Source organism: Leucoraja erinacea, chromosome 27 (genome assembly GCF_028641065.1).
Source record: "Leucoraja erinacea ecotype New England chromosome 27, Leri_hhj_1, whole genome shotgun sequence".
In the NCBI taxonomy this organism is placed as follows: Eukaryota; Metazoa; Chordata; class Chondrichthyes; order Rajiformes; family Rajidae; genus Leucoraja; species Leucoraja erinaceus.
Window position 1 is genome coordinate 25,238,736 of NC_073403.1, and position 26,053 is coordinate 25,264,788.

The 26,053-nt window shown below is 38.3% G+C and overlaps 1 protein-coding gene across 2 annotated transcripts in view; it reads left to right on the forward strand.

Moving 5' to 3' along the window:
* spop (speckle type BTB/POZ protein) overlaps positions 1–26,053 on the forward strand; it is a 94,915-nt gene that overhangs the window by 60,051 nt on the left and 8,811 nt on the right. For both annotated transcript variants that reach the window (XM_055657323.1, XM_055657324.1), the window contains exons 6-9: positions 9,067–9,244; positions 11,877–11,932; positions 12,907–13,029; positions 19,307–19,449. In XM_055657323.1, the coding sequence (XP_055513298.1) occupies positions 9,067–9,244; positions 11,877–11,932; positions 12,907–13,029; positions 19,307–19,449 (500 nt within the window). The remainder of the gene's footprint in view (positions 1–9,066; positions 9,245–11,876; positions 11,933–12,906; positions 13,030–19,306; positions 19,450–26,053) is intronic.

The window sequence follows — 26,053 nt, forward strand, 5'->3', positions numbered from 1 at the left end:
GAGGCCCACGACCGAGGAAGAACAAAAGGAAGAGACTTGAACTTTATTTCGCCTTCCATCACCGTGAGGAATGTGTAGGAGTCACTTAGGTGGATGTTCATGTTAAAATGTGTTTTTTTTAGTGATCTGTTGCTTTTAATTGTATGACTGACCTGGCCAATGAAATTCCTTGTATGTTGTAAAACATACTTGGCGAATAAAGTGATTCTGATTCTGATCTCTAAAACTAAAACTGTAACTGAATAGCAAGCTGGATAAATTTGAATAAAACCTTGGATGAACTTAACTAGTGAACTTGGATGAACTTAACTATTCTGTGTTCTGCAGGTATATTAGTTATGAGCTGCATTATGATGAAATAACAAAGTTTTGCTGTTGTAAATTTTATATAATGCAGCTCGAGAAAAGTAAATTACAATTCCTGTAATTGTTATCAGAATTGTAACCCTGAGCATAGGCTCTGGATTCAGTATGTCAGAAACTCTTGTGACTTTATTGCAGAAGAATATTAATCTAATGACTTCCACAGAATACTATGTTGGGTAATCCAATTTCCAATTGTAGCTCAAATTTCAAAGCATATAAAATGTTGATCTATATATTTCTAAACTGCGAAGCCCGATTATTGGCTAAATGTGCTGACTGTTCCTTTATTGCACAATTAAATTGAAATTATTTTAATTCCTTCTGGATAAATTGCTTTTTGGTTAGCCAATAGGTATATCTGTAGCTGTTGCAATTAACCCACAACTTTCAACCAGCATTACATTTTACAGCTGTGGAGTGCAAAGATATCACAGGAACCACTTTTAATTTTATCTTTGATCTTAAATTTTTAGCTGTTTGTGACATTCTGAAGTTTAGGTCCCTTTAAACTTATGGATGTGCCTGATCCTGTTGTGGCCTTGTCAAACAAAGACTGTATTGTGCAGGGAAGAGTCTGAAGAAGGGTCTTGACCCGAAAGGTCACCCATTTCACCACGGGCACTGTACGATTGGCAGCTCCGCCAACAGTCTGTTTGCGTTTTTGTCTTTAAAATTTTGTTTTAGTGTGTGTTAAAAGTTTGTGTAAAAGTTCTTCGGTTTTGTTTTATGTGGGGGGAGGGGTCGGGGGAAACTTTCTTTTCAGTTTCTTACATTGCCGGAGATGCGATTAATTTTTGGATCGCATTCTCCGGATGCTCTGCGGCCTACCATGGATGGAGTTGGAGGCCTCCTCGGAGTGACCTTGGGGCCCCACTACAGGGCGTGGACTTGGATCGGAATCGATCCCTTGCCTGGGATCGCTTCAACCCCGGCTTGCAGTCTTTACATCGAGGGCTCGCAGTCTCGGGAGAGGCCGTGGGTGTTGGGAGCTCCAATGTCGTGGAAGGTTCGACTAGCCCCGACGCTGACATCTCCCCAATGCAGGAGCAGATCGCATTGACGCGGAGGGCCCGCCACCGGCTACAGGAGTCAAGATCATCCCGTCAACGGAGGGCTCGAGGCCCCCGAACGTGGGAGAGCAAAGGGAAGAGATTGAACTTTTTTTTGCCATATATCACAGAGAGGAATGTGGTGGAGGAGTCTCTGTGATGGATGTTTATGTTAAAATGTGTTTTGTGTGTTCCGTTGCTTTTTATTTGTATGACTGACTTGGCAAATGAAATTCCTTGTATGTTGCAAAACATACTTGGCTAATAAAGTATTATTGTGATTGTGATTCCTTCTCTCTAGAGATGCTGCCTGTCCCGCTGAGTTACTCCAGCATTTTGTGTCTACCAAAGACTGTATTATCAATAAACATTAATATAATTTAAACACTGCTAAACCTTTCCTATGCTTAGTGGTTAATTAAACTAAGTGGTTTAAGCATTCTCAGTCAAGTGTATCAATCATTCTTAACCAATAATGTTTTGAAAAAGGGAGTTATTGAGTTTGATTCTGACGTGCCATTGTGACCAAACAGTGATTGAACAGTGTGATGGATTGGATTGATGCCCAGTTTTATTTACGATCATTGACACTGCCATGGTATTTTTTCCATCTGTTGCTCCTGACTCAACATTTTTTTCCTTCTGATTTATGAATTGCAAAGCCTCCCTAATTGGCTTTTATTGCAAATTATTATAAAATTGAGCAATTATGAAAATTATTTTTAAACAATGGAAAGATCAGTTTAAGTAATTGGTGAAAGTGTTGACAGATTATCAGAAAAAAATAGAGGCGGTCCAACAATTATATTTCAAAGCAAATGTCATGGTTTGATCAATATCCTGCTGATTAATCAGCCCGATTATAATGATGACCATAATGATAAAGTCCAGCTGACCAATATGTCCCCATCTATACTAGTCCCACCTGCCTGCGCTTGGCCCATAACCTTCTAACCCTCTAACCCCATCCTATCCATGTACCTGACCGTAGTATGAGCATGATCTTGACCTTGGTAGATCTTGCGGCTCTTTTCCCTTTGATCTTTTCACAATTTGCCTGAATATAATCCCAGGGCCCCATCCCCACACTATCTTTAAATCCACCTGGTTCACTGGAATATTTATTGTTCCAGTGTATAACATCTTAAAAACAGATTTAAGGGTTTATCTGTATATTAATCGGAGTAACATCCATTTGTCTGGACAATCTGCCATTCCGGCACAATCAATTTGATTTAAATACCTGAGTAAATGGTGGACAAAAGCTTTATTTGCTTAGTGATGTGGCAACAATGGGACATGGAGTGCTTTTGATAACATAACAGATTTTTGAAGTTATGAACATTTTTGTTCCAACATGAATTGCTTCATCAACTATTACTTGATTATGTACGTCATGCTCCTTGCAGGTGGTTTGTTGTTGAAAATGCTCATCTTTTGCACTTTTGTAGCTAATCAGGTGACCTAAAGGGGCTATGAAATGTTCTTAGCAAGTGGGACTAATGAAAATCCCAAGGCATTTTATACATGCGTTAAAGAAAGCTACTCTGGAGAGGTTAGGACCACTTGAGAAGAAAGGAGAAAATTATTGATAGGAATCAGAGGATGAAGGAGAGGTAGTAATTTGGTATTCAAAAAGGAGAAGGACGTGGAGCAGCAGTGTGGGGTATACAAAAATGCTGAAGCATTTTGAGATCAAGAAGTTGGTGGTTTTGGGTTTCTTAAAGAGAATTAAGGTGGATAAATCTCCAGAGACTGAATGAATTGATTTTCCGTTATTGTCATTCAAACAGGGGTGAATGAAATTTTGTACCATGCTAAAAAGCAACAAAACACGCAACACAATTTAATACAAACATCCATCGCAGTGAATCTCCAGGCACCTCCTCACTGTGATAAAGGACAAAAGGTCTTATCTCTTCCCTGCTTCTTCTACCGCGGTCAGGCAGTCAAACTGCTGTGTTGAGGTGATCGAGGCTCTCAATGTTGAAGTCCCTGCCGGGGGATAATATTTCCCGCGGCCGATTTTAAGCCGCACCGGGCGATGAAAATCCCCGAGAACAGGCCGACTCAAACCCCGCAATTTGGGGCGGACGTAGCTGCTGTTGTGGGAGCTCCCGAAAATCGGTCACCAACTAGGGATCTGCAAGCTCCCAATGTTACCGTCCACAGGGCTCGGGGCCAAAGCCTCCGAAGGTCCGAAATCGGGTCTATTCTGGGGTATTGAGGCAGGCAAGAGGAGATTAACGGGACCTTGAAGATCTTTGCATCCTCTCGAGCCATGGGCAATGTCCTGGAGAATTGCCAATGTTTGGTGTTCCTTTGTTTAAGAAGAGAAATGGGGAGAATTTTAACTCTTTCACCCACGATCCGCTGCTGAGAAGGCCATTGTAGAATTATTGATTTAGTGCACATAAGTGGCCAGAGAACCAAAGGGGAGTAGAAAGAAAGATGGTAGAAAGGGGCATTCATGGGCATGAGAGAGTGTTGAGAGGTGCAGGAAAATGAATGGGGGAATCTGTCTAATGGAATAACTGATAATTGACTAAATGGCCTCCTGAGTCGCAATAATTAATTGTATCAACGTACATGTTTAATAAGAACAACATGATTTTGATGATCCTTGTGGTTAAGTAACCTTTTGGCATTTAATCAATAGTTCAATGATATTGCATTGTCACATGTACAGTGAAGCTCATATTTGTATTCTATTCAGTGCAAGTGTCACTACACACGAGCACATGGATATATTAAATGTCCTCAACTACTTTCAGTTCATGCCTTGGGAGCTTGGGTTCTACATAGGACCTGTTGCCTGTCGAATCCAACCATAGCAAGGAATAAATGCCTTCATGAGAATGGGTAAAGACATTGTATTCCTGTGCGCAAATATACTATTTCACTTGAATGCCATATGCGCAACAACTCATTGGCATGAGTGGGAGCTGATCGTCCCATAATTATTATGTAATCAATGATCACATAAACTAATATGAGCATTCAGCGTTTATTTCAGATGTGTACATAAAATTGATTTCAGACAGAGAAAGAAAGGAGCTGACCTGATGATAAACATCAATGTGAACAAATAATACCACACCCCACCTTATTTAATCAACAATCTAGTGCCTATATACAATGCAGGCTAGTGCTGGGACAATATGTTTTGTCTATATTCATGACATTTCCTTCAAAACCTTCACACTTGCTAAGTGCATTGGTTTGTTGTAAATCACATTTTTTTTCCACCCTTCCACCTCCTAAGCTAGGTATAAGCGAGGCCGTTGTCAAAACCATTAAATTAGGGTTTTGTAAATCCCAGAAGAATATGAAAAGGCATGATTCCATTCTGTATGACTGAAATGCCATGATCCATTTGTGACCTTGCTTTGCTTTGTTCCGCCCCACATGAACATTTTAAAATCTTGAGTAGGATCTTGCACAGAAGAATTAGGAGCAGTTACTTGGAGTTGTTGGATTTGGCAGAATAGTTTTAAAAAGATAGGTGTAGTAAAAGAATGGCAACATTTTTCCTTCTGTATTTTCTGGTAATGCTTTGTAACAAGTTTATTTTGGCAGATTGTAGACCATGTATGGACGCCTGTAATTTATAGAATCACTGAAGTGCAATTGAGCTGGGTGGAATTTGTAGTGGCTTCTACTTTAAATCGTCTGAAAAATGGTTTGCTGAAACGGGTTGTGCAGCCTTTGTTTCTATATTTACATCCAAATGTACTGGATGGTAAAATCATTAATACCATTGGGATTGATATGGTTGTACAAATTATATCCATCTAATTATACAGAGGAGTTAGAATGAAGACATTTTTTGATGTTGAGAATGCAAAGCCCATCTGGGTCAGAAAAAGAGAGATCTTTCTGATGCCGGCATTACTGAAGTCTTAAATAGAGGCTGTCGTTGTTCTGGTCCAGTGTTAGGGCAATGGTATGGATGATAGTTAGTTATAGTCATATGCGTGGAAACAGGCTCTTCGGCCCAACCAGCCCTCACCGACCAACATGTCCCATCTGCATTAGTTCTACCTGCCTACGTTTGGCCCATATCCCTCCAAACCTGTCCTATCCATGTATAGTCTAAATGTTTCTCAAATGTTGCGATAGTACCTGTGATCTATTGAATCTACTGCTATTGAGTGTTTTTTAATACATTGTTTTAAACCAACTTAGTCCAGCAACTGGCAGTCATGTTGATATCTGTGTAGGAAGGAACTGCAGAATCTGGTTTAAACCGACGATAGACTCAAAAAGCTGGAGTAACTCAGCGTGTCAGACAGCATCTCTGAAGAAAAGGAGTCTTTTCAGAAGGCACGGTGGGAAGAAGTATAGTCTAGATAGTTGTGGGAGTCAGGTTTATAATAGATGTCAGTCTTGTGATGGAGGCGGTGAGATAAAGAAAGGGGAGGGAGGTGTCGGAGATGGTCCAAGTGAATTTGAGTGCAGGATGGAAATTGATGGTGAAGTTAATGAAATTGATATCGTTGTGGAGAAAGGCCAGTAATCTGATGACTTAATAAAAAGGTGTCATAATTATCATTATGACCTACGGGGACGGTATCTCAAAGGTTCCAATTTAATAGCTCATGCTGATGAATGAATAACAAGGTCCAGTTTCTCTCTCCACCAATCTTTAGTTGGCACCTGGAGGAGTGGGGATAGGCAAGTTTGGACTCCTTGACAATTCTTTTCAAAAATGTTGCTTTGCTTTTCACCGAATTGTCAAATAACAGTCTGTGTTTATAGTTTGGCCAGTTAATTATTTTAAGTCTGCCTAATTACCTTGATTATGCAAACTGGAGGACTATGTCAATGGCATGGAAAGTTTCAATAGGGCAATGACCCTTGTGTTATCTTCGAAAGGATTATCATCTGATTGTAAGTCGGAGAAAACTAGATTTCTTCTTCGTCCTTTCTCCTTACTGTGTTATATAACGTGATGATATGTGAGGGTTTTGGAAGTTTGTGGGGAATATCAGATCTTGAATAGGTTTTGACACTTCATAAAATACTTTATAATTGAAATGATAGTCATGAAGTGTGTTAGCAACTACTTTTCAAAATGGCACTGTTCCCAGAGGCTAGACATCAGTAATATCAGTTATTAAAATCAAATTATTTTTAAACTGTCCTTTCAAAAAGTATTAATGGTTCAATGGTTCTTGTCACAGCTATCGAGTGAAATTGAGTATCGCTATACGTAAGCACTTAGATACATTTTAGATAAACATCTCGGATACAGCACGTGTATAGTCCACTAGGACAGTTTGCAGAGTCACCAGAATGGCGCAATTTTCAGGTCCCAGTTTGTATGTGCAGGGTTCGTGATCTGACCATGATCAATTCAGTTTGGCTTAATTTATTGTGATGTATACTGAGATACAGCGAAAAGCTTTTGTTGCCTGCTAACCAGTCAGCAGAAAGACAATACATGATTACAAGTGAGCCATTCGCAGTGATAAGGGAATAACGTTTGGTGCAAGATAAAATCAGTAAAGTCCGATCAAAGATAGTCCAATGAGGTAGATAGTAGTTCAGGACTCCCCCTAGTTAAAGGGAAGTAGGATCAGCAGATCATCTGTTGGGTTGACTACACTTTGCAAAAGGGCATAATGAGCAGATACAATTCTTTAAATTTAACAGTTCAAAGAAACAAGTGTGGCAAATAAAAATGTAATGCAGATATGATGTCCACTATTCCTAATGAGGATTTTGGTTTGAATAGTGGGTATTGTTTCAAAATTGTTTGGGGGGGGAAAAATGGTAAAGAATTACATTTTATAAAAAAATTACATTGTTAATTGCTTCAACAATTCTGTGTAATCGATATTGTTGATTCAGTCACAATAATTACATTTTTTAATTTGAGTTTTTAAATACACTGAATTAGACTTTGGGGCTCTGGCGTGTTCAGCTGGGAGCATGCGGGTCAGGAATCTTGGCAGACTACATGATAATGTGATGAGGGGAGAGATGTGGCTGCAAAGCCAAAATCTGACTTGGATGATGAACATTTTGCAGGAGATGTCACTCAATGGCAATCTTTACTGATTACTGCCATCTATGTGTCTGCATGTATGCACACTTGAACTACTTACAATACAATAGTACAATTAACTACTTTTGAGATGGTGATAAGCAAGATAAGTGATAAATTCTCCGTGGCCTTTGTAGACCAGTAAGGTGTCGACTTATTTATTTACTTTATTTGCTTGTTTTTGCTGCGTGGTTTGTACTCATGTTTTATGTCTTTTATGTCTTTTAATTTATTGTTGGATTTTCATATGTAATTTATGCGCATCGTGTTAGCTGTATGTTCTGTTGTTCTGCCTGTTTTATGATGTCTTTCTTTTTTTTTCTGTACAGCACTTTGGTCAGCTTTGGTTGTTTTTTAAGGTGCTTAACAAATAAAGTTATTATTATTATTATTATTAAATGGCCACTGAAGTTCTTGTACACAAATTAACATTCATCATATATAGACTCCTGCACGACCTCATGACCTGTTCACATCAATCGAATTTAGTCCTGCATTTATTTTTGTTTCTGAAAGCAAAATTAATCTTCATTCAGTTTTAACATTTGCCATTATTTCACATTTGAACTAGCTTTAGTTCTTTGAATGGGGAAGGATATGGTCTTGGTTACATCCCCAAAGTCCAACTCTGGTTTTATTGAAGTGAAGTGAGCTTCACTGTATTATTGTGGCCATACATTTTATGAATTCCACATTTTAGCTTGGCTTATGTTTTATCAATTTTGCTATTTCATGTGACTTCAAGTTTCTTCTTGGCTATTTGCCAACACTGCTTTCAATGATATTTTACAGTTAATGTAAAATTAGTGTCTCTTCAAGGGCTTTGGACCACGCTGTATATAATCCTTGCACATAATATGATCAACTTTATATAACGCGTGTGTCTAATTGATCATGGGTGCAGATTAAGGCAATTTATTTTTATACATTTGGATTGTTCAACACATTTGGAAGTCATTAATTCTACTTTTGCATGGATTGGCAAATGAGGGTGCATATTTGTAGGTGAGGATGGCCAGAATAAAGTTCATTGATATTTTCAAGTTATATTTTTGTTTGTTCTTCCATTAATGTTGCCATTATTTATTCACCAAACTTCACCATTAGGAAACTTGCCAGAAACTGCAGTTGACAATTGTGTAAGGTAAAAGTGTTTTAGTAACGGCAATAAAAGCTATTTCAATTAGAACTGGCTTTGAAAAATAATACTGTACTTTTAATTTGCAAATTGCTGTTTCAGATGCTTTCAAAGTTGAATAAATGTTGTGAATGAGGTTTGTTGAGCTTTGAGGCATATTCATTTATTGACATTTAATTTTATAAGGAAAGTGGCATTTCAATAAATCAATAGAATATCAAAGTGGAAAATGCAGTGTAATGATTTTCCCTATGAACTTTTAACCTGTATTATGCTTATACAGTCAGACTACAATAGTTTTGTACAAAGTTATGCACAAAAAGACTTTAAGCCTGGATTTCCAACTGGCATTATTTTAATATCTGTGATGTTGCATTTATTTGAATTAAAGCTGATTTGAAACATTAGGAATTAAGCACAATGATGGTGTAACATATGTATGTGTTTCTGTTGCACTTTAGGTTAGTGTGGTCCAAGATTCGGTGAATATCTCGGGCCAGAACACCATGAACATGGTGAAAGTTCCTGAATGTCGGTTAGCAGATGAGCTTGGAGGATTATGGGAAAACTCTAGGTTTACAGACTGTTGCCTTTGCGTAGCGGGCCAAGAATTTCAAGCACATAAAGCAATTCTAGCAGGTTTGGAACATTCTTAAACTTCTTCCTCCTCTGTGTATATCTCGGGATTGTAAGGACCCATATTGGCACTGATATTATCTTAAGACATAATCTACCTCACCAGAACATGTTTCCATTCACCACTGTGCTCACAGTGTTCCTCCAGGTAAAGCGAATCAAAAGTGAAAAATAAAGGAAGGTCCATGTCAGAATTTCCAGTCTTGATCAAAACCTGAAAAGATATTTCAGGTGTGGGAGTTTGTCATATCCCTCTTCAGGAATAAAGTAACCATTTATTGAAACATCATACAATATGGAAGAGTAGAGCACAGGAACTGGCCCTCCAACACGCCAAACATAATGCCAAGATAACCTAATCTCATCTGCCTGCACATGATCTATATCCCTCCATTGCCTGCATATCCATGTGCCTATCTAGGGCTATCTAAAAGCCTTTACAATCTCACTGTTGTGACTGCCTCCACAAATACCCCCACAGTGCATTGAAAGCATCCTTTCTCTCCATTTCTTTAAGAAAAAATCTTGCCCTACATATCTTCTTTAAATGTTGCCATTTTCACAAAGCTATGCCTTCTAGCCTTTGACATTTCTACCCTGGGGGAAAAAGATTGTAACTGTCTACCCGATCACAACCTCTCATAATTTTGTATACTTCTATCAGGTCTCCCCCTCAACCTCCAACGATCCAGAGAATATAGTTCAAGTCTGTTTCAATCTTTCTTTACAGTTAATACCTTCTAATCCAGGTATCATTCTGATAAACCTCTTCTTCACCCTCTCTAAAGCTTCCACATTCTTCGTATAATGAGGTGACCATAACTATACCTAGTACTCCAAGTGCACCCGAACCCAAGTCCTATAAAGCGGCACCGTGACTTCCTGACTCTTGTTCTCAATGCTCCAACCACTGAAAGAAAACGCACTGTATGCATTCTTAAGGGCCATTCCCACTGTAGGAGGTAATTCAAGAGTTCTCCCGAGTTTTCCCCTGATTCAAACTCGGAGAATGTCCGTAGCAGGCCCGTAGGAGTTTGTGGATGTCTCGTAGCGGCTTGTACGAGTAAAAAGTAACAATTTATTTCATCACGAGTATTTTTTTTACTCGTGGACATTTTTCACAGTGTTGAAAAAAAACGTCACGAGTTTGTGGGATTTCCCGAGTACCTACCGTTACTCGTACGAGCTGCTACGGGACATTCACGAACTCCTACGGACTCGCTACGGACATTCTCCGAGTTCAAATCAGGGGAAAACTCGGGAGAACTCTTGATTTACCTCGTACAATGGGACAGGCCCTTTAACCACTCAATCTGCTTGTGTTGCCACTTTCCGGGGGCTATGGACTTGGAACCCACTGGCATAAGAGGAAAGTTGCAGTGCACAGACTCTGAGGTAGAGGTGTAAATAATCTTTCTTCCACATCTCACATTTTAGATCTAGGAATTTTACTTTTGTATATTTAGTTTATATGGTATATTTCTCTGACATGCACATTCAATGATCTCTTCAGGTTTATTCCTTTATTTCCTGCTTTCGAGAAAAAAGTCACATTTTGTTGATTAGGTTTCTCATTGATTTTTCTGGGTAAATAAACTTCTGTAATAGTTTGCTTATTTAGTCATTTAAACATTGGATGGGTTTATTGTCTTCTATGCTGCAGAAGTAACAGTAATTTTAAAGCGGTGTGTTCTACCTTTCAATGTATTGCAGCCAATAACAAGCACTATTATATCCAATAACATATCCACCAGCTTATCAGGGCGACAGATAGCACAATGGGCTAAGAGTTCGGCTGGCGACCGGAAGGTAGCCGGTTCAAATCCCGCTTGGAGTGCATACTGTCGTTGTGTCCTTGGGCAAGACACTTCACCCACCTTTGCCTGTAATGGAATGTACGGCGGCAGGCGCGGGCACACCGCGACGCCCTGTGTCTCCCTTTCAAGGGAGATGCTAAAAATGCATTTCGTTGTCTCTGTACTGTACACTGACAAAAACATTGAATCATTTCATTTCAATTTCATTTTCAGTAATGAGACTTTATCAACCAAAAAAAAAGCACTTTTTTTGAGAAAAAAAGCTGAAAATAAATGCTTTCAGCAGCTGACACTGATAATGAGAATTACTTGCACCTTCTCCTTTACCCTAAGGTTGTCCATTTGAATGAATGCAATATTTTGTGTATGTGATAAAATATAGGTGTGCATCAGTACAGCACATTTGATCTGCTTAACTCCCAGTGGCCACGTTTGAAGTATTTCAACTGTAATCTCTGAAAGCTCATATCTCTAAAAACTCTGCTGATGTTTTTTACCTGTTCTTTCAGTTTGAATTGATGCTTAAAAATCCAGAGCTGCACTGTTTATGTGGATTGATCATTTGATTGTATGATACATATTTTAAATGGTTTATTGAAATTTATATGATCCTAAATTAATACCAGGTGCCAATTTGAATCTTAATGCATTTTTCTGAAATAAGGATTGCGCAGATTAGACTTTGTTTATTTTATGTTGTAATTTGTTCTCTACCTTCATTCAGTGTTTCTTTTTAATACTTAATGAACTAAATCTTGGGTAGTTAATTGGAAGCTCGACTAATGGAGTTTGTTTTCAAAATTATTTCCATGTTTTAGCTCGTTCGCCAGTCTTCAGTGCCATGTTTGAACATGAAATGGAAGAAAGCAAAAAGGTGAAGTATATTGTGATTCATATCAGAGATAATATGGACCTTTTCTCCAACGAACTCAATATATTTTAATTATGCCCCACTCTTTAGAAAGATAATCAAGATGGAAAGCTCTTGGATTTCCCTTTGTTCATAAATATGATGAGTGAAACCATCAGATTAACCACTCAAAGATATGATTAATGTAATGGGTATTCTCTCTGCTTTGGTAGCAACAGTAATAGTCGAGTTTATTTTGATAGATAGATAGATAGATCCTTTATTGTCATTCAGACCTTTCGGTCTGAACGAAATTATGTTGTCTGCAGTCATACACACAATCAATAATAACAAAACATACAATAAACACAAATTAAACATCCTTCCATCCAGAGATGCAGCCTGTCCCGCTGAGTTACTCTAGCATTTTGTGTCTATCTTTGTTTTAGACTAACCACTTTAGATTTATCTGAACACTTCAGATCAGCCAGTACATGATTTAGACTTTAAAGCCCCAGCATATACACAATGAGACTGGTTTGCTGAATGTCATTGTGTACCTACGATTACACAAAAAAAACCAAAGTGTCTCTCCTTGCAACTCTTTAATAACATGGAATGCATAGTTAGGATGAGAGGAATTAACAACACTTGATACCCTCGTCAGTTTTTAAAATGTGAAAAAATATATTTTATTGAGCTTCATTTGTGTTTTGCTGAAGAATGTTGGTGTATTCCTTCCATCCAGAAAGTACTCTAGCATTTTGTGTCTATCTTTGCATCTGGCCACTTCAGGAAAGGTTAAAGCCCCAGTGGAATAACACCAAATATTCATGTGCAACTCTTTAATATTCGTCATGTGATGAAGAATTTGTATATTGCATAAAAATTAAAAAAGTGTGAGTTTTGATGTTGGTTAAATTTGCAAATGTTTTTAATTTTCCCTGAGCAGCTGAAGAATATTTCATAATTCCTTTTCCTTCCTAATTTTGTCATAGAATCGAGTGGAAATTAATGATGTAGAGCCTGAAGTATTTAAAGAGATGATGTGCTTTATTTATACGGGGAAAGCACCAAATCTTGACAAAATGGCAGATGACTTGCTTGCAGCTGCTGATAAGGTGAGAGAAGGGGGTAGTTGGCTAATATTTAACAAATGAACAAAATACTATTGAAATATAGCTAATTGTGGTTATGCGCTACTCTTGTTTCGTTTCGAGGTATAGTGTGGAAACAGGCCATTGGGCCCACCTGGTCCGCGCCGACCAGCGACCCCCGTATATTAAAACTATCCTACACAATAGTGATAATTTTACATTTACCAAGCCAATTTTACCTACAAACCTGTAAATCTTTGAAGTTTGGGAGGAAACCAAAGATCTCAGAGAAAACCAATGAGGTCACGGGGAGAACGTATAAACTCCGCACAGACAGCACCCATAGTTGGGATCAAACCTGGGTTTCTGGTGCTGTAAGGGAGCAACTCAACCGCTGAGCCACTGTGCCACCCCTGTTCAATGGGACTGTTCCTTTTGAGACTTCATGGTCCACTCTTTCATTTCCATGAACCACCCCCTTCACATAATATTTTCCCATGGATTGGTAGGCAATGCAATGCTCTCTTCCAAACAAATACAGAGTTGCAGTTCTAATTTTATTTACCAAAGAAAATGAATTTGATGTTGCTAATGAAGTTATCACCAATAAATATGTGGTAATCCCTTTTTCCATGGAATTGTAGCTCCAGAGTTTTCAAATCTATTGAAAACATAGAGTGCCCTCCATAATGTTTGGGACAGGCCGATCATTTATTTATTTGTTTATTTGCCTCTGCACTTCACAATTTGAGATTTGTAATAGAAAAAAAATCACATGTGGTTAAAGTGCACATTGTCAGATTTTAATAAGAGCCATTTTTATACATTTTGGTTTCGCCATGTAGAGATTACTGTAGTGCTTATAGTCGTCGTTCAATGTCATGTAAATTAAAGTAGTCATTTTTAGCATTAAGTTGCATATCGTTTGTATGCAATGACTGCTTGAAGTCTGCGATGCATGGACATCACCAGTTGCTAGGTGTCTTCTCTGGTGATGCTCTGCCAGGCATGTATTGCAACGATTTTTAGCTTATGGTTGTTTTGGGGGCTAGTCCCCTTCAGTTTTCTCTTCAGCATATAAAGGCATGTTCAAATGGTTCAGATCGGGCGATTGGCATGGCCACACATTAATTGACTTTTTTTTTTTTTTTTTTTGCTTTGAAAAACTCCTTTGTACTCCTTTAGCAGTATGTTTGGGATCATTGTTTTGCTGTCGAATGAACCACCGGCTAACGAGATTTGAGGAATTTGTTTGAACTTGAGCAGATAGGATGCGTCTATACACTTCAGAATTCATTATGCTGCTACCATGAGCAGTTGTATCATCAATGAAGATAAGTGGGCCAGTACCTTCAGCAGCCATACATTCCCAGGCCTCAACACCCCCACCACCGTGTTTCACAGATGAGGTGGTATGCTTTGGATTTTGGGCAGTTCCTTCTCTCCTCCATACTTTGCTCTTGCCATCACTGTGATATGTTAATCTTCTTCTCATCTGTCCATAAGACCTTTTCCCCAAACTCTGGTTGCTCTTTTATGTACTTCTTGGCAAACTGTAACCTGGCCATCTTTTTTTCTGCTAACCAGTGGTTTGCATCTTGCCGTGTAGCCTCTGTATTTCTGTTCATGAAGTCATCTGCAGTCAGTGGTCATTGACAAATCCACACCTGACTGCTGAAGAGTGTTTCTGATCTGTCGGACAGGTGTTTGGGGATTTTTCTTTATTACAAAAGAGAATTCTTCTGTCATCAGCTGTGGAGGTCTTCCTTGACCTGCCAGTCCCTTTGCGATTAGTAAGCTCACCAGTACACCAAGCAAGTAAGCTCACTGTACTTGCTTGGTGTATGTCCAGTATTTGCTGGAGTAGTTAACACTCTAGTGACAGTTCATCATTTTCTGTACAATACTGAGATAATTTGTTCATAACCAATTCCACGATCTTCTATCTTACCTAATATTACATTGATAATTTTAGTGCTTGATCGTTTCAACTAAATCACCATGTAAAACATGATCCAACTACATTCAGATGGCATGATATCTGACCTTCACTTTATCGCAATTCCGACCACTTAAACATTAAGACTTCACTGGTTTGCCTCGTTCCACACCCATCATTTGCAAGACCACAGGCAGGTTCTCTGGACTGTCATAGTTGCGTTGATCTTCAACGATTTCTTCTGGCTTTCTTTGTCCCAGAGAGAAACTGTATTTTTTGATCACCTCCAAGTCCTTTCTTCTTCATCTGACACTTGCTACTTTAATCTCCTCAATGATATGACCACACACATGTTCTCCATTTTGGTGAACAAACTTCTTTCATCTGCTATTTTGATCATTATATTCCTTTGCTGTAGAACTGAGTACTTTCTTTGACATTTTCCTTGCTTCCTTCAAAAATACCTTTCAAAGCATTTGGTAATTGCTCCAGTTACTGTTTCTGTCTGACTGTTCCTCATGGCTAATAATTTGCCTGTTATCCTTGAACTTAAATGCTCCTAGACATTTTTGTCCATCATCATTGTTGTAGGTTTATATTTAATCTGGATTAAAGTCCATACTATCAAACCTTTTTCCTGATACCATGTTAGTCAGGTAGATTTTTCTTCTTGGGATTAGTCTCTTTGGTATTGTAAAGGTAGATCATTTTCAGTTAACCATAATTTTTATCAGTTAAAAGACTTGGTCAGAGAAAAGGATTTCTTCTTGACTCAATGTGGTATATTTGGACATGATTAAAGTTCAGCTGCATAACCCTACATTTTATGTATTCAATTACTTGTGTAATTCAGTCCTGCTGCTATCCCTTTGCTTTTATAAACCAGTTTGCCATTGTAAGACGAAACTGCAGGTCATAAAATTATTCCCTCATCCATGGTTCACTTTTGAGGTAATCCCTACTTCATGGTGCTCGATTGAGTTAGTAAAATAAAACTTAATAGCAATTTAAAATGTTACTAATTGAAAATAAGTGAATAGTACTTTAAAGTTTAACTACTTGCATCCATCTTCAGTAAAAGGGACATCGGGAAAGCTGAATACCAATGGCTGGAAAAGGTGAACAGTTAGCATTTTTTTGAATGATGTTAATATATTTAAGGAATAAAGTGCATCAAGGCCTGACAGAATACATTAAGGACACAGAAAGTGAACATTCCTGGGGCCCGGAAAATAAGAATCTGCAGCTGCCTTGTGTGTTGGATCTATGCTGGAGAAGAGTATCCATTTTTAAAGTGGAAGGCTGAATTGATCTAACCAGTAAATGTAATACCTTGAATAGATTTAAGCTTAGAGATACAGCGCGGAAACAGGCCCTTCCACCCACCAAGTCCACTTTGACCAGCGGTCGCCGCACACTAACACTATCGTACACACACTAGGGACAATTTTACATTTATATCAAGCCAATTAACCTACAACCCTGTTTGGCTTTGAAGTGTGGGAGGAAACCAAGGATCCTTGAGAAAACGCAGGCAGGTCACAGGGAGAACGTACAAACTCCCTACAGCCAAGCACCCGTTGTCAGGATCGAACCAGGGTCTTTGGCGCTGTATATTTGAAACAAATGTAATTAATGACTTTAAGGGTGAAATTATCTCATGTAAAGAGAAAATAACCATCATGGATTTCAATCCTGTGAACAGCAATGAGGAGGTGAGCTGCCTGGCAATTAAAGAAATGCACTGGATATTGTGCCATGGCTTATTTGGGGTGCTACATGGAAGATCTTTCACCAATTATTAGTTGGTATGAATTTAGGGAAATTATAACAAAGTGGATTAAAGTGAAGAGTAAAGCTAAGAGTGTTGAAGGCATTTATCCCCATGGGTGATATTTTAATGTCATCCATGGCCCAGTTCTGGAAATCTTTGTCAGTATTTTAAGACATTAGTTACATAAGAAAGGAGCTTTAGAATACTTTTCATAGGCTTGTTTCCACATTAAAGATTAAAGGCTAATACCACACTCTCCAGCCCCGGTTGCTTTCCCTGGATCCGCCACCCGCTTCCCCTACCAGCCCAGTCACCTGCTCGTTTCCCCTCCTCTATACACACACCTTGCATCACCGTCCAATATTTCCCTTTTATCTCCCCTCTCTCCTCACCCCGTCCTCTTCCATCCATATCCCTCTCCCAAGCAAGCTTTACATTTCACTCCTTTCTTCATCTGACGACCTTTGTCATCTTCCACCTTTGTCACATACTTCACCCATCTGCCATTCACTCCTTCCGTACCCTCCCCAATCACTGTATGCACCAATTACTTTCCAGGCTTTGCTCCATCCCATTTTGGAAATTTAATATAGAATAGACTCATTACAAGGGTGCCACTAGGTCCGAGTTAATAAACAGGAGGAATGACTTGGAAAATGGGGATTCTTTCTCACAGGGATAAATCATATGCAAATGTGTCAGAATGGAGAGAATATTAAAAAAGTGGGTCAAGTTAATAGAACTAGATGGACCATCGATAACTGTAAATTTAAAGGACTTAGCTTGCTTTTCTGCTGGGTCGTTTGGCTGAGGGGGAGTCTGTATTAAGGATTACATTGGATAGGTAACTAAGAAAAAATAAATAAAAATAAACATAAGTGCTTTGCTTTCAAAGAGAATAAAGCGTATATGGACTGGTAGAGACAATGTTCTGGTTTCTGTATTCAATTTTATTCTGCTATTTTATTTAGAAATGCGACAGTACTTTATTCAATATATAGCTTATCGTGCTATTTAACTGAAGTTTGGAGGTGGGTAGATTTTAGAACTCCTCCAATAATATTACATTATTTCAATAATTGCCTCAGATCCCAGCACAGATTAACTGTAGCTGCGGGATAAATTAGGATATTGTGGGGTTATACTGTGGAAGATTCTAATTAAACGGCACATTGCCCTCTTCTGGTTTTGACACTTGAATGTTTATATTTCAAAATGTTCATGCTACTTTGTGGGGGAAATGTGTTAATTATTTAAAAACAACTTAATGAAAAATTGGAATGAATAGGAAAGAGAAAATGGGAATAAGAAGGTAAGCACAGATTAAAACATATATGTTTGTATATATTCAGGAATGTTTGAATAATGTTACAGCAATAAAATTAATCCAGTTACTTGCACAATAGTGCAATGATCAGCTTGTTGCAGTGCCTTAGCTGATCTAAGAAGCCTTCTTCTGACAATAGCAGTGCAAAGATCAATATGGAATTTAGAGGATCAGAATGAAAGAGTGAAGAGTTGCATGTCATGTTTTCCATTCATCCATGTATCAAATTGTAATTTCAAGGAGCAAATCCATATCTCCATGATTGAAACATAATTATACCACAATTATAGTTATTCTTCAATCATCAGTCCTTCTACTTCTTTCTCCCTCGTGAATTCAGCTTGTAATGTATTACAAATTATTAATACCAGGTACAGTTTCTTCCCTATATTATTGACCGTACTTTATTTATAGCCTCTAGTTTTGATTGCTTCTAAGTATAAACAATCCTGATTTCCCTGTCCCAAAGACTTCAATCTGGTAGTCTCTCAGCTATCTCTTTTCTATGGAAAACTGGGCCAATTTCATGTAAACACGATGTTGCACAAAAATATTTAAAAAATGTTTGAATGAGTTCCTGGTCTGTTGTAATTGGCACTTTAAATTGTGCCTACACTTTGGTTTTTGCAGTTGCTCTTTCCAATTTGGTAACGCACTGGTATTTTTTGTAAACTATCTTTTCCCTTGCATTGTTGGGCATTTCTTGCCCTGTTTGTGCTATAGTCTGCAGTTCACACATTGATTTTATCACCAACCTCATAAGCCATAGAAGCTAAGTGGAAACGATTTGTCCTCTATCCTGCGGGACTGAAATAAATTATTATAGTGATGTGTCCATGTTCTAAATCCCTAGCTATATCTTGGTGCTTACCTGGTGGTGTTTTGAAAGTACTGACGACTCGTCAGTGACGAGCTTCCATTTTAATTTCATGATGCAGTCCAAATCTGATTTAAAAGTGCATAATAACATGCAGATATGAATTTGATTTTCAAGTAGTAGATGTGTTAATAATTCAATATTTATTTTATGTTGATAATTCAATATATATTTTAAAACATTCCCAGACTACTGGCACAATGAATGTCTCAGTATTCCACTTAACATCCAAAAACCAACAAAATGTTCAAGGGTGGCTTCTATAAATAATAGAACCACATTTGTGTATTAAGGCAGAAGCAGAATAATTTTGTAATCGGAATTTTGGTATGTAATACTTGCCCATCAACTGTTTCTAAATGATCCAATCTTTTATTGTTTCAGTATGCTCTGGAGCGTTTGAAGGTCATGTGTGAGGATGCTCTTTGCAGCAATTTGTCAGTGGAAAATGCAGCGGAAATTTTAATACTGGCAGATCTACACAGTGCAGATCAACTCAAAACTCAAGCAGTAGACTTCATAAACTAGTGAGTACTGAAGGTCAATGCATGACAGAGCGTTAACCAGATTGCATGTCGGTTGCCAATGAGTCCGTACGTTGGCCTTGCTTTTCTAGGCTCCAAAGCCACACCCCACTCTCACCATCGACGGCACCACTGTCTCCCCATCTCCCCAGGCCCGCAACCTTGGCGTGATCTTTGATTCCACCCTCTCCCTTGAGCCTCACATCCGCCATGTCATTAAAACCTCCTTCTTTCATCTCCGCAACATCGCCAAACTCAGACCCTCTCTCACACCTCCCGCTGCTGAAAGACTCATCCATGCCTTCATCTCCTCCCGACTGGACTATTGCAACTCACTTCTCCTTGGCATCAGCTCCACCTACATCAACCGACTCCAACTGGTCCAGAACGCAGCCGCCCGACTCATCACCCACACCAAATCCTGGCATCACATCACTCCAGTCCTCAAACAACTTCACTGGCTTCCCATCTCCCACCGGATCACCTACAAAATCCTGATCCTCACCTACAAAGCCCTCCACCATCTGCCCCCCCCCCCCCCCCCCCCATATCTCACTGACCTCCTCTCCCCCTACCAACCCTCACAGTCCCTCAGATCCCCATCAGCCGGTCTCCTCTCCATCCACAAGTCCAACCTCCGCAGTTTTGGGGACAGAGCCTTCTCCAGGGCAGCTCCCAGGCTCTGGAACTCCCTCCCCCAACTGATCCGCAATTCCGTGTCCGTCACCATCTTCCAGTCCCGCCTCAAGACCCATCTCTTCACCTCTGCCTATCCTTAGCCCCACGTCCCCCTCCCTTTTCATCTGTGCATTAATTGCCTCGTATTGTGTTTTGAATTGTATTCTGTCTTTACTTTGTGTACTAGTCATGTCTCTACTATTTATTTCATTCCCCTTACATGTTTTTCCTCTACCTGCTAAATTTTTGTAAGCTGTCCTTGAGACTCTTGAAAGGCGCCCATAAATAAAATTTATTATTATTATTATTATTTTGCATATTGGCATACTGTTCCTGAAACTAAATGGAATGAATCTAAGAATCAACTGGTACCAAATTGCCCAGTATCTGCAAGTCGTCTTCTCACTGTCATGAAACCTAGCATTTCAGCTAGGTGTATTATTCTCAAATCAGGTTTCATTATGCAGAGAGCTTTATCATGCACAAGAATATTTGTGTATGATAAAGCTAGCTGCATAACCACCTGCCCCTTGCCAGCCTGTCTATATTTTCCAGCTTTCTGCCCCCTACCCCATCAGTCTGAAGAAAGGTCCTGACCCGAAACATCGTCTGTCCATTTCCTCCACAGATGCTACCCTAACCCACTGAGTTCCTCCGGTACTTTCTTTTTTGCTCAAGAATACTTTATGCTGACATTGAATCCCTAAATTTGTCATTAGAGGGTAGAAAGCTGCAGCAACTAAAAATTATTAACACATTTCTGGGTTTACAAAACGTGTGAAAAATGTTAGTGATAATATTAACAAGTGTTAATGTTAAACAAGTGTTAATATTCCTTTTTGATCATAGTACCTCACTTTGCATCTCTGAATGTAGAACCTACTTTGATCATAAAGACTGAATTTGGAGTAAACTAAATAACATATTAGTAAATACTAACTATACAACCTTTACATGCAACAGCTTATTTGCTCCTCTGAAAAGCATGCAAGTTAAATGGATGCTCAAGAAGCAGATAATGAACAATGTGTCTACTGTTAGCTTTGATCAAATATGATACAATGTTTGCATGTTACCTTTATTAACTGGTCACAGTTGTAATTCACTATTGGTAATTCCACTAAAGTTTCAGTTCCAGAGCACCGAAGCTGGTAAAGTCTGGAGAGATTTTTTGAATATACCACTATTATTTAACTGGTTGATGAAAAAGTTTTAATTATAGAAAACCATTCCACATAGATGCTCTTTCAATTCAGTGGTCTTATTGAGAATAACTGCAGTTTTCTATCGATAGCCACTCAAATCAGGAAATTATTTGTTTTTTGCTCCTGTGATGAATTATATTAAAATTCATATTTACATTATTCTTGCTAACAAAATGTGAATATTCTGTATGGCAAATTGATAGAGATACTTTTGTATGGATTCACAATGTTTATTCATATTATAAATCTGCCTTGGACATAGTGAAACTTTGGTTGGTTTGACATGAGCATTTTCAGACAACATTTGACACCAGGTCATGTAACGAGATATTAGGGCTGGTGTCCAGATGCTTTGTTAAAATAGGTTTCAAACAACTTTTTAATGGAGATGGTTTTAGAGGTCTAGGGCATCTAAAGGCAAAATGTGTGCAGGTAAAGAGGTTAGAAAAGGAGGAGTGTGGAGTTCTCGGAAGGTTTAAGGATCTGTATAAATTGAAGAGGTCAAAGCACTAGAACATTAATGGCTAACAATTTTTAAATTAAGGGATCACTTACACCATGGAGGTGATTGATGTGAATTAAGATTCAAGTGGAATTTTGTACGCGCACTTTGAAACCTTTTTGTGAGTGGAATTGAATTGAAAATAAAAAGAGGGACATTTAAATAATTCAGAAAGGCTGAGGCAGAGGCAGTGAGGGGCAGTTGAAATGATCTTAACAATACCATTGACATGTAGATAAAGGCTCTTATGGAACCAGTATGACCTCTGGTTGCTGGAGATGGAATGGAAGGAGTGTCACGTTAAGCAGTATTTGTGGTAGGGACAGTGGCTTTAGCCTTTGCAATATTTATTTCCAAACAACTTTTGGCTCGACTATTGTTGGATGTTGAACAAACGTGACAATTTAGAGATTGTGGAACTGTCCAGAGGCAATGGTGAATTGGAGGTGCCCATGGCCATTATTGGTGTGGAAACTGATGCTGCGTTGGTAATTTTGCCATGTAGCAACATTGTTGATAACAAATAGAAAAGTAGGTTCTTGGGTTAATTTTGGGAACAGCCTTGCACGTAGTACAAGGGATTCGCTGGGCAATTTACCACTTGGATGAAGAATTTCTAATTGCAGTAACTTTTTATTTTGGCGTGGCTGGAGAGTGTGGTTGGATAAAACTGAGTATATCCAAATGTTTTTTGCTGTACTTCCAAATATTTAACTATTTTATAATCCAGTAAGTTGCTGGGATCAATCTTTTGAAAAATATGCATTGATTTTTGCTTTTAAACAATATTTTTGGCACATTAGTTTATTTTGCATTTACTTGTGTTGTGCATTGACCCTTTACTGCTGAATGTCTTGAAATGATTCCCAATACTGCAACCACATCTTAATCTGCAGTATGCCCTTTGTATTCAGTTTTTTTAGCACTAAATTTTATCAAGGGCTTTTTTCAAAAAAGGCAAAGTTTTCTATATTAAATGCCTTTTGCAATTAAGGATGATTTGAGCAACAACATAGTGTTCATATTGATAGAGGTGTGTGTGTGTGTATATGTCTATGTGGATTGTCCAGCAGCCGATTTCTACATTAGTAGGAAACATCTATTTATATACCAAATGCTCCTCGACTTATGGTGCTTTGACTTACGATGTTTTGACTTTACGATGGTGCAAAAGAGATACACATTCAGTAGAAACCGTGAAAATTCAGTGAATTTTTATCTTTTCCTGGGCATTTTAAGTAAACGCCTGGAGACCAAGGATCTTGGCAGATTTAAACGATTAAGTAGTCCAGAGCTGGATCGGGCGTGGGAAATGTTAGATGAGAAACGTGTTTGTGAGGGAAGTTGAGATGGAAGTGAGCCAGTATGACAGTCTCAGCATCCAGAACAACTTGTGCAGACGGCAGAGGTCTGGCGCAGACTATCTAACACGGATGTACACTGTCGCTGCTATTAAATATATAAACTTGTGGGGACCGCTTTCACTGGACACCTGTGCTTTAAAAAGAAAAAAAAACTGCTTCAAATAAATATCCAAAGACAGGAACCTCTCTTAAGCCTTAAGTCGGCTGCCACTGGACATTGCGGAGACTGCAGGTTAGGTGTAATAAATGCATTTTTAACATGATATTTTCGATTTACAATAGGTTTATCGGAACAGAACCCCGTCGTAAATTGAGGAGCACCTGTAGTACCCCCCGTATCTTATCACTTTACATGCACTTGTTATAATTCTTCCAATTCCTTGAATAATCACCCCAACACTGCCTGTAATTAAGCTAATGAATTGTATACACATTATCCAGTCATTAATTAATACCATGAAAAATTATTATTGCTAACGTTGGAAAATCCTTTAAAATTGTTGGTGAGAAATAGCATGAAGTTATGTCGATAGCTCGTCTTTTGTCACTCTGAGAGCCCCTGTATTTGCATATATTTGTTGATACAGCAAATCGGGAATAGAAAAAGGTACTGTCCCAGTTTAATAAATGTTGATGATTATTGCTACTGTCCAAGGCAGATGAAGTGAATGCATTTAATGTAATGGGGTGGGGGGAAAACACCTTTTTGGATAAGCATATTAATACATTTATTCCTCTCATAGTGCTGGACAGAGTAAGAGGAGCCAATGCTTCCCGATGTGGTACTCAAAACTGATTAAATGGAATTTGGAACATTAGTCTCTGGCTTATTTACAGGGCCGGGTTCAGTCAGTAACTGCAGCAGCTTTGACTGGGCACCTTCATATTGGTTACAGGCAGTGTTGCCCCAATTAGGCATACTGCAAGTTATTAGTTGTATCAGAGAAACTTGCAGCATCTCTAACTTTATATAAAAAAAAAAAAAAAAAAAAAAAAAAGTTTATCCACAATTAAATGTGGATAAACATATTTAAAATACTGAGCACATTTCTCTTTCATGTAGTGTTTTTGACACACTAAAATGTTTGAAAGAAAAATTACATGGTTTGCATGAAAGAATTGACCTGCAATCTTTCTTTCAAGCTGATTTTCTAGCTAAAGAACACTAATATCAACCTGTTCTAGTTGTGCTCCTCCCATTGTTGAGATGATATCACATACAGTCTGAAATGTTATTTTGGTCACTCTGACTTATTTGCCAGTTTATCATTTAGTGCATTGTATAATTAAGGTTCTTTATACATTTAAGAATTTATTGCCATGTATTGGCGCCTGTATTAACAAATAATTCTAATTAGATGGTTGGCGTATTTTTGTTTTAAATAAAATTACATTATCTGCAATGCGCATGTGGAAAATGTAAAGGTTGTGGTCTGATAAAACGGCGCTGCATGGAAATAATACATTGATCCATTTTTAATGCTAGAAACCCGTTGCAGAATGGAGTATTAAGGCAATACAACATCAATCTACTCCTAGAACACAACTTGGTTGGGTCTTATAGTAAAAATGTTCTAAGAGAAACTTGACATTTGAGTAATGGAGAAAAATAAAACCTTTTTTTAATAATGTCCATCAAAAATTATGGGGCAGATCTGCAAGATCACATTGCTTTCATTTTTGGAAATGTTTTTTATAGGGAGGGAAGAAAACTCTTAAATAAGCGGAGACTGTTTGGAAAGGAACTTATTGTATGCAAATGTTCCCTTCTGCAGATTAATTATCAAACTCCTGCTTCCTCGAATGGTGGTGATGATAAATTTGCTCTAAAGTTCTTAGTCAGGCTATTTAAATTTCCCTCTTTTCCCCAATTCCTCAAAAGTAAAAATGCCCTTGTTTCAATGAAATAGGCAACCACATCTACCTTTATTGATTGACCTGTGCTCAATCACGGTCATTTCTAAAGAAGCTTTTCCAAGTATAGGAAAAGACTATGCAGGCATCCAATACCTGACTTCACTTTCAAAACCTCCTAATCAAGGCGGTTGAGATTACAAATGAACAATGGTTGCAGGTATTTTAACCAAAATGTGTGAGAAACTGACTTCTTAAATTGTTTGCAGCGTGCTGCATTGATCCAGATTTAGAATATCGATAATGTTGTTCCGAATCAAGTCTTTAATACATGATCTGTCTACACTCCACGGCAACAATATTTTAGGTTTTCAAGTGAATTTCTATTTAAAAAAAAACTACAAAGTGTATTGTGGTAGAAGATTTAATACAACAACTTTTGCTTTATCAGATTGGTATTTTGAGAGGTCACCCCATCAGACAGTAATCATTTGTTGCAAATCCAAAACTAATCAGGATACACTAAATGGAAAAAAACAAATTAAATTTTATTAAAATTAAAATCAAGTTTTTTGAATACAAAAAAATAAAAGATTTAAAATGTTGAGCTCCTTCATCTTTAAATCCCTGCCACCAGCCTGCTCAGGGTAGAGGGTTTATATATATTAAGTTCCTAATCTTTTTGCTGTCTCTATCCTTCTATTTCAGGTACCCTTCCTAATCATATCCTGTGATTCCTCATACAATTAACCATATAACAATTAACAATTACAGCACGGAAACAGGCCATCTCGGCCCTACAAGTCCATGCCGAACAAATGTTTTTCCCCTTAGGCCCACCTGCCTGCACTCATACCATAACCCTCCATTCCCTTCTCATCCATATGCCTATCCAATTTATTTTTAAATGATACCAATGAACCTGCCTCCACCACTTCCACTGGGAGCTCATTCCACACCGCCACCACTCTCTGCGTAAAGAAGTTCCCCCTCATATTACCCCT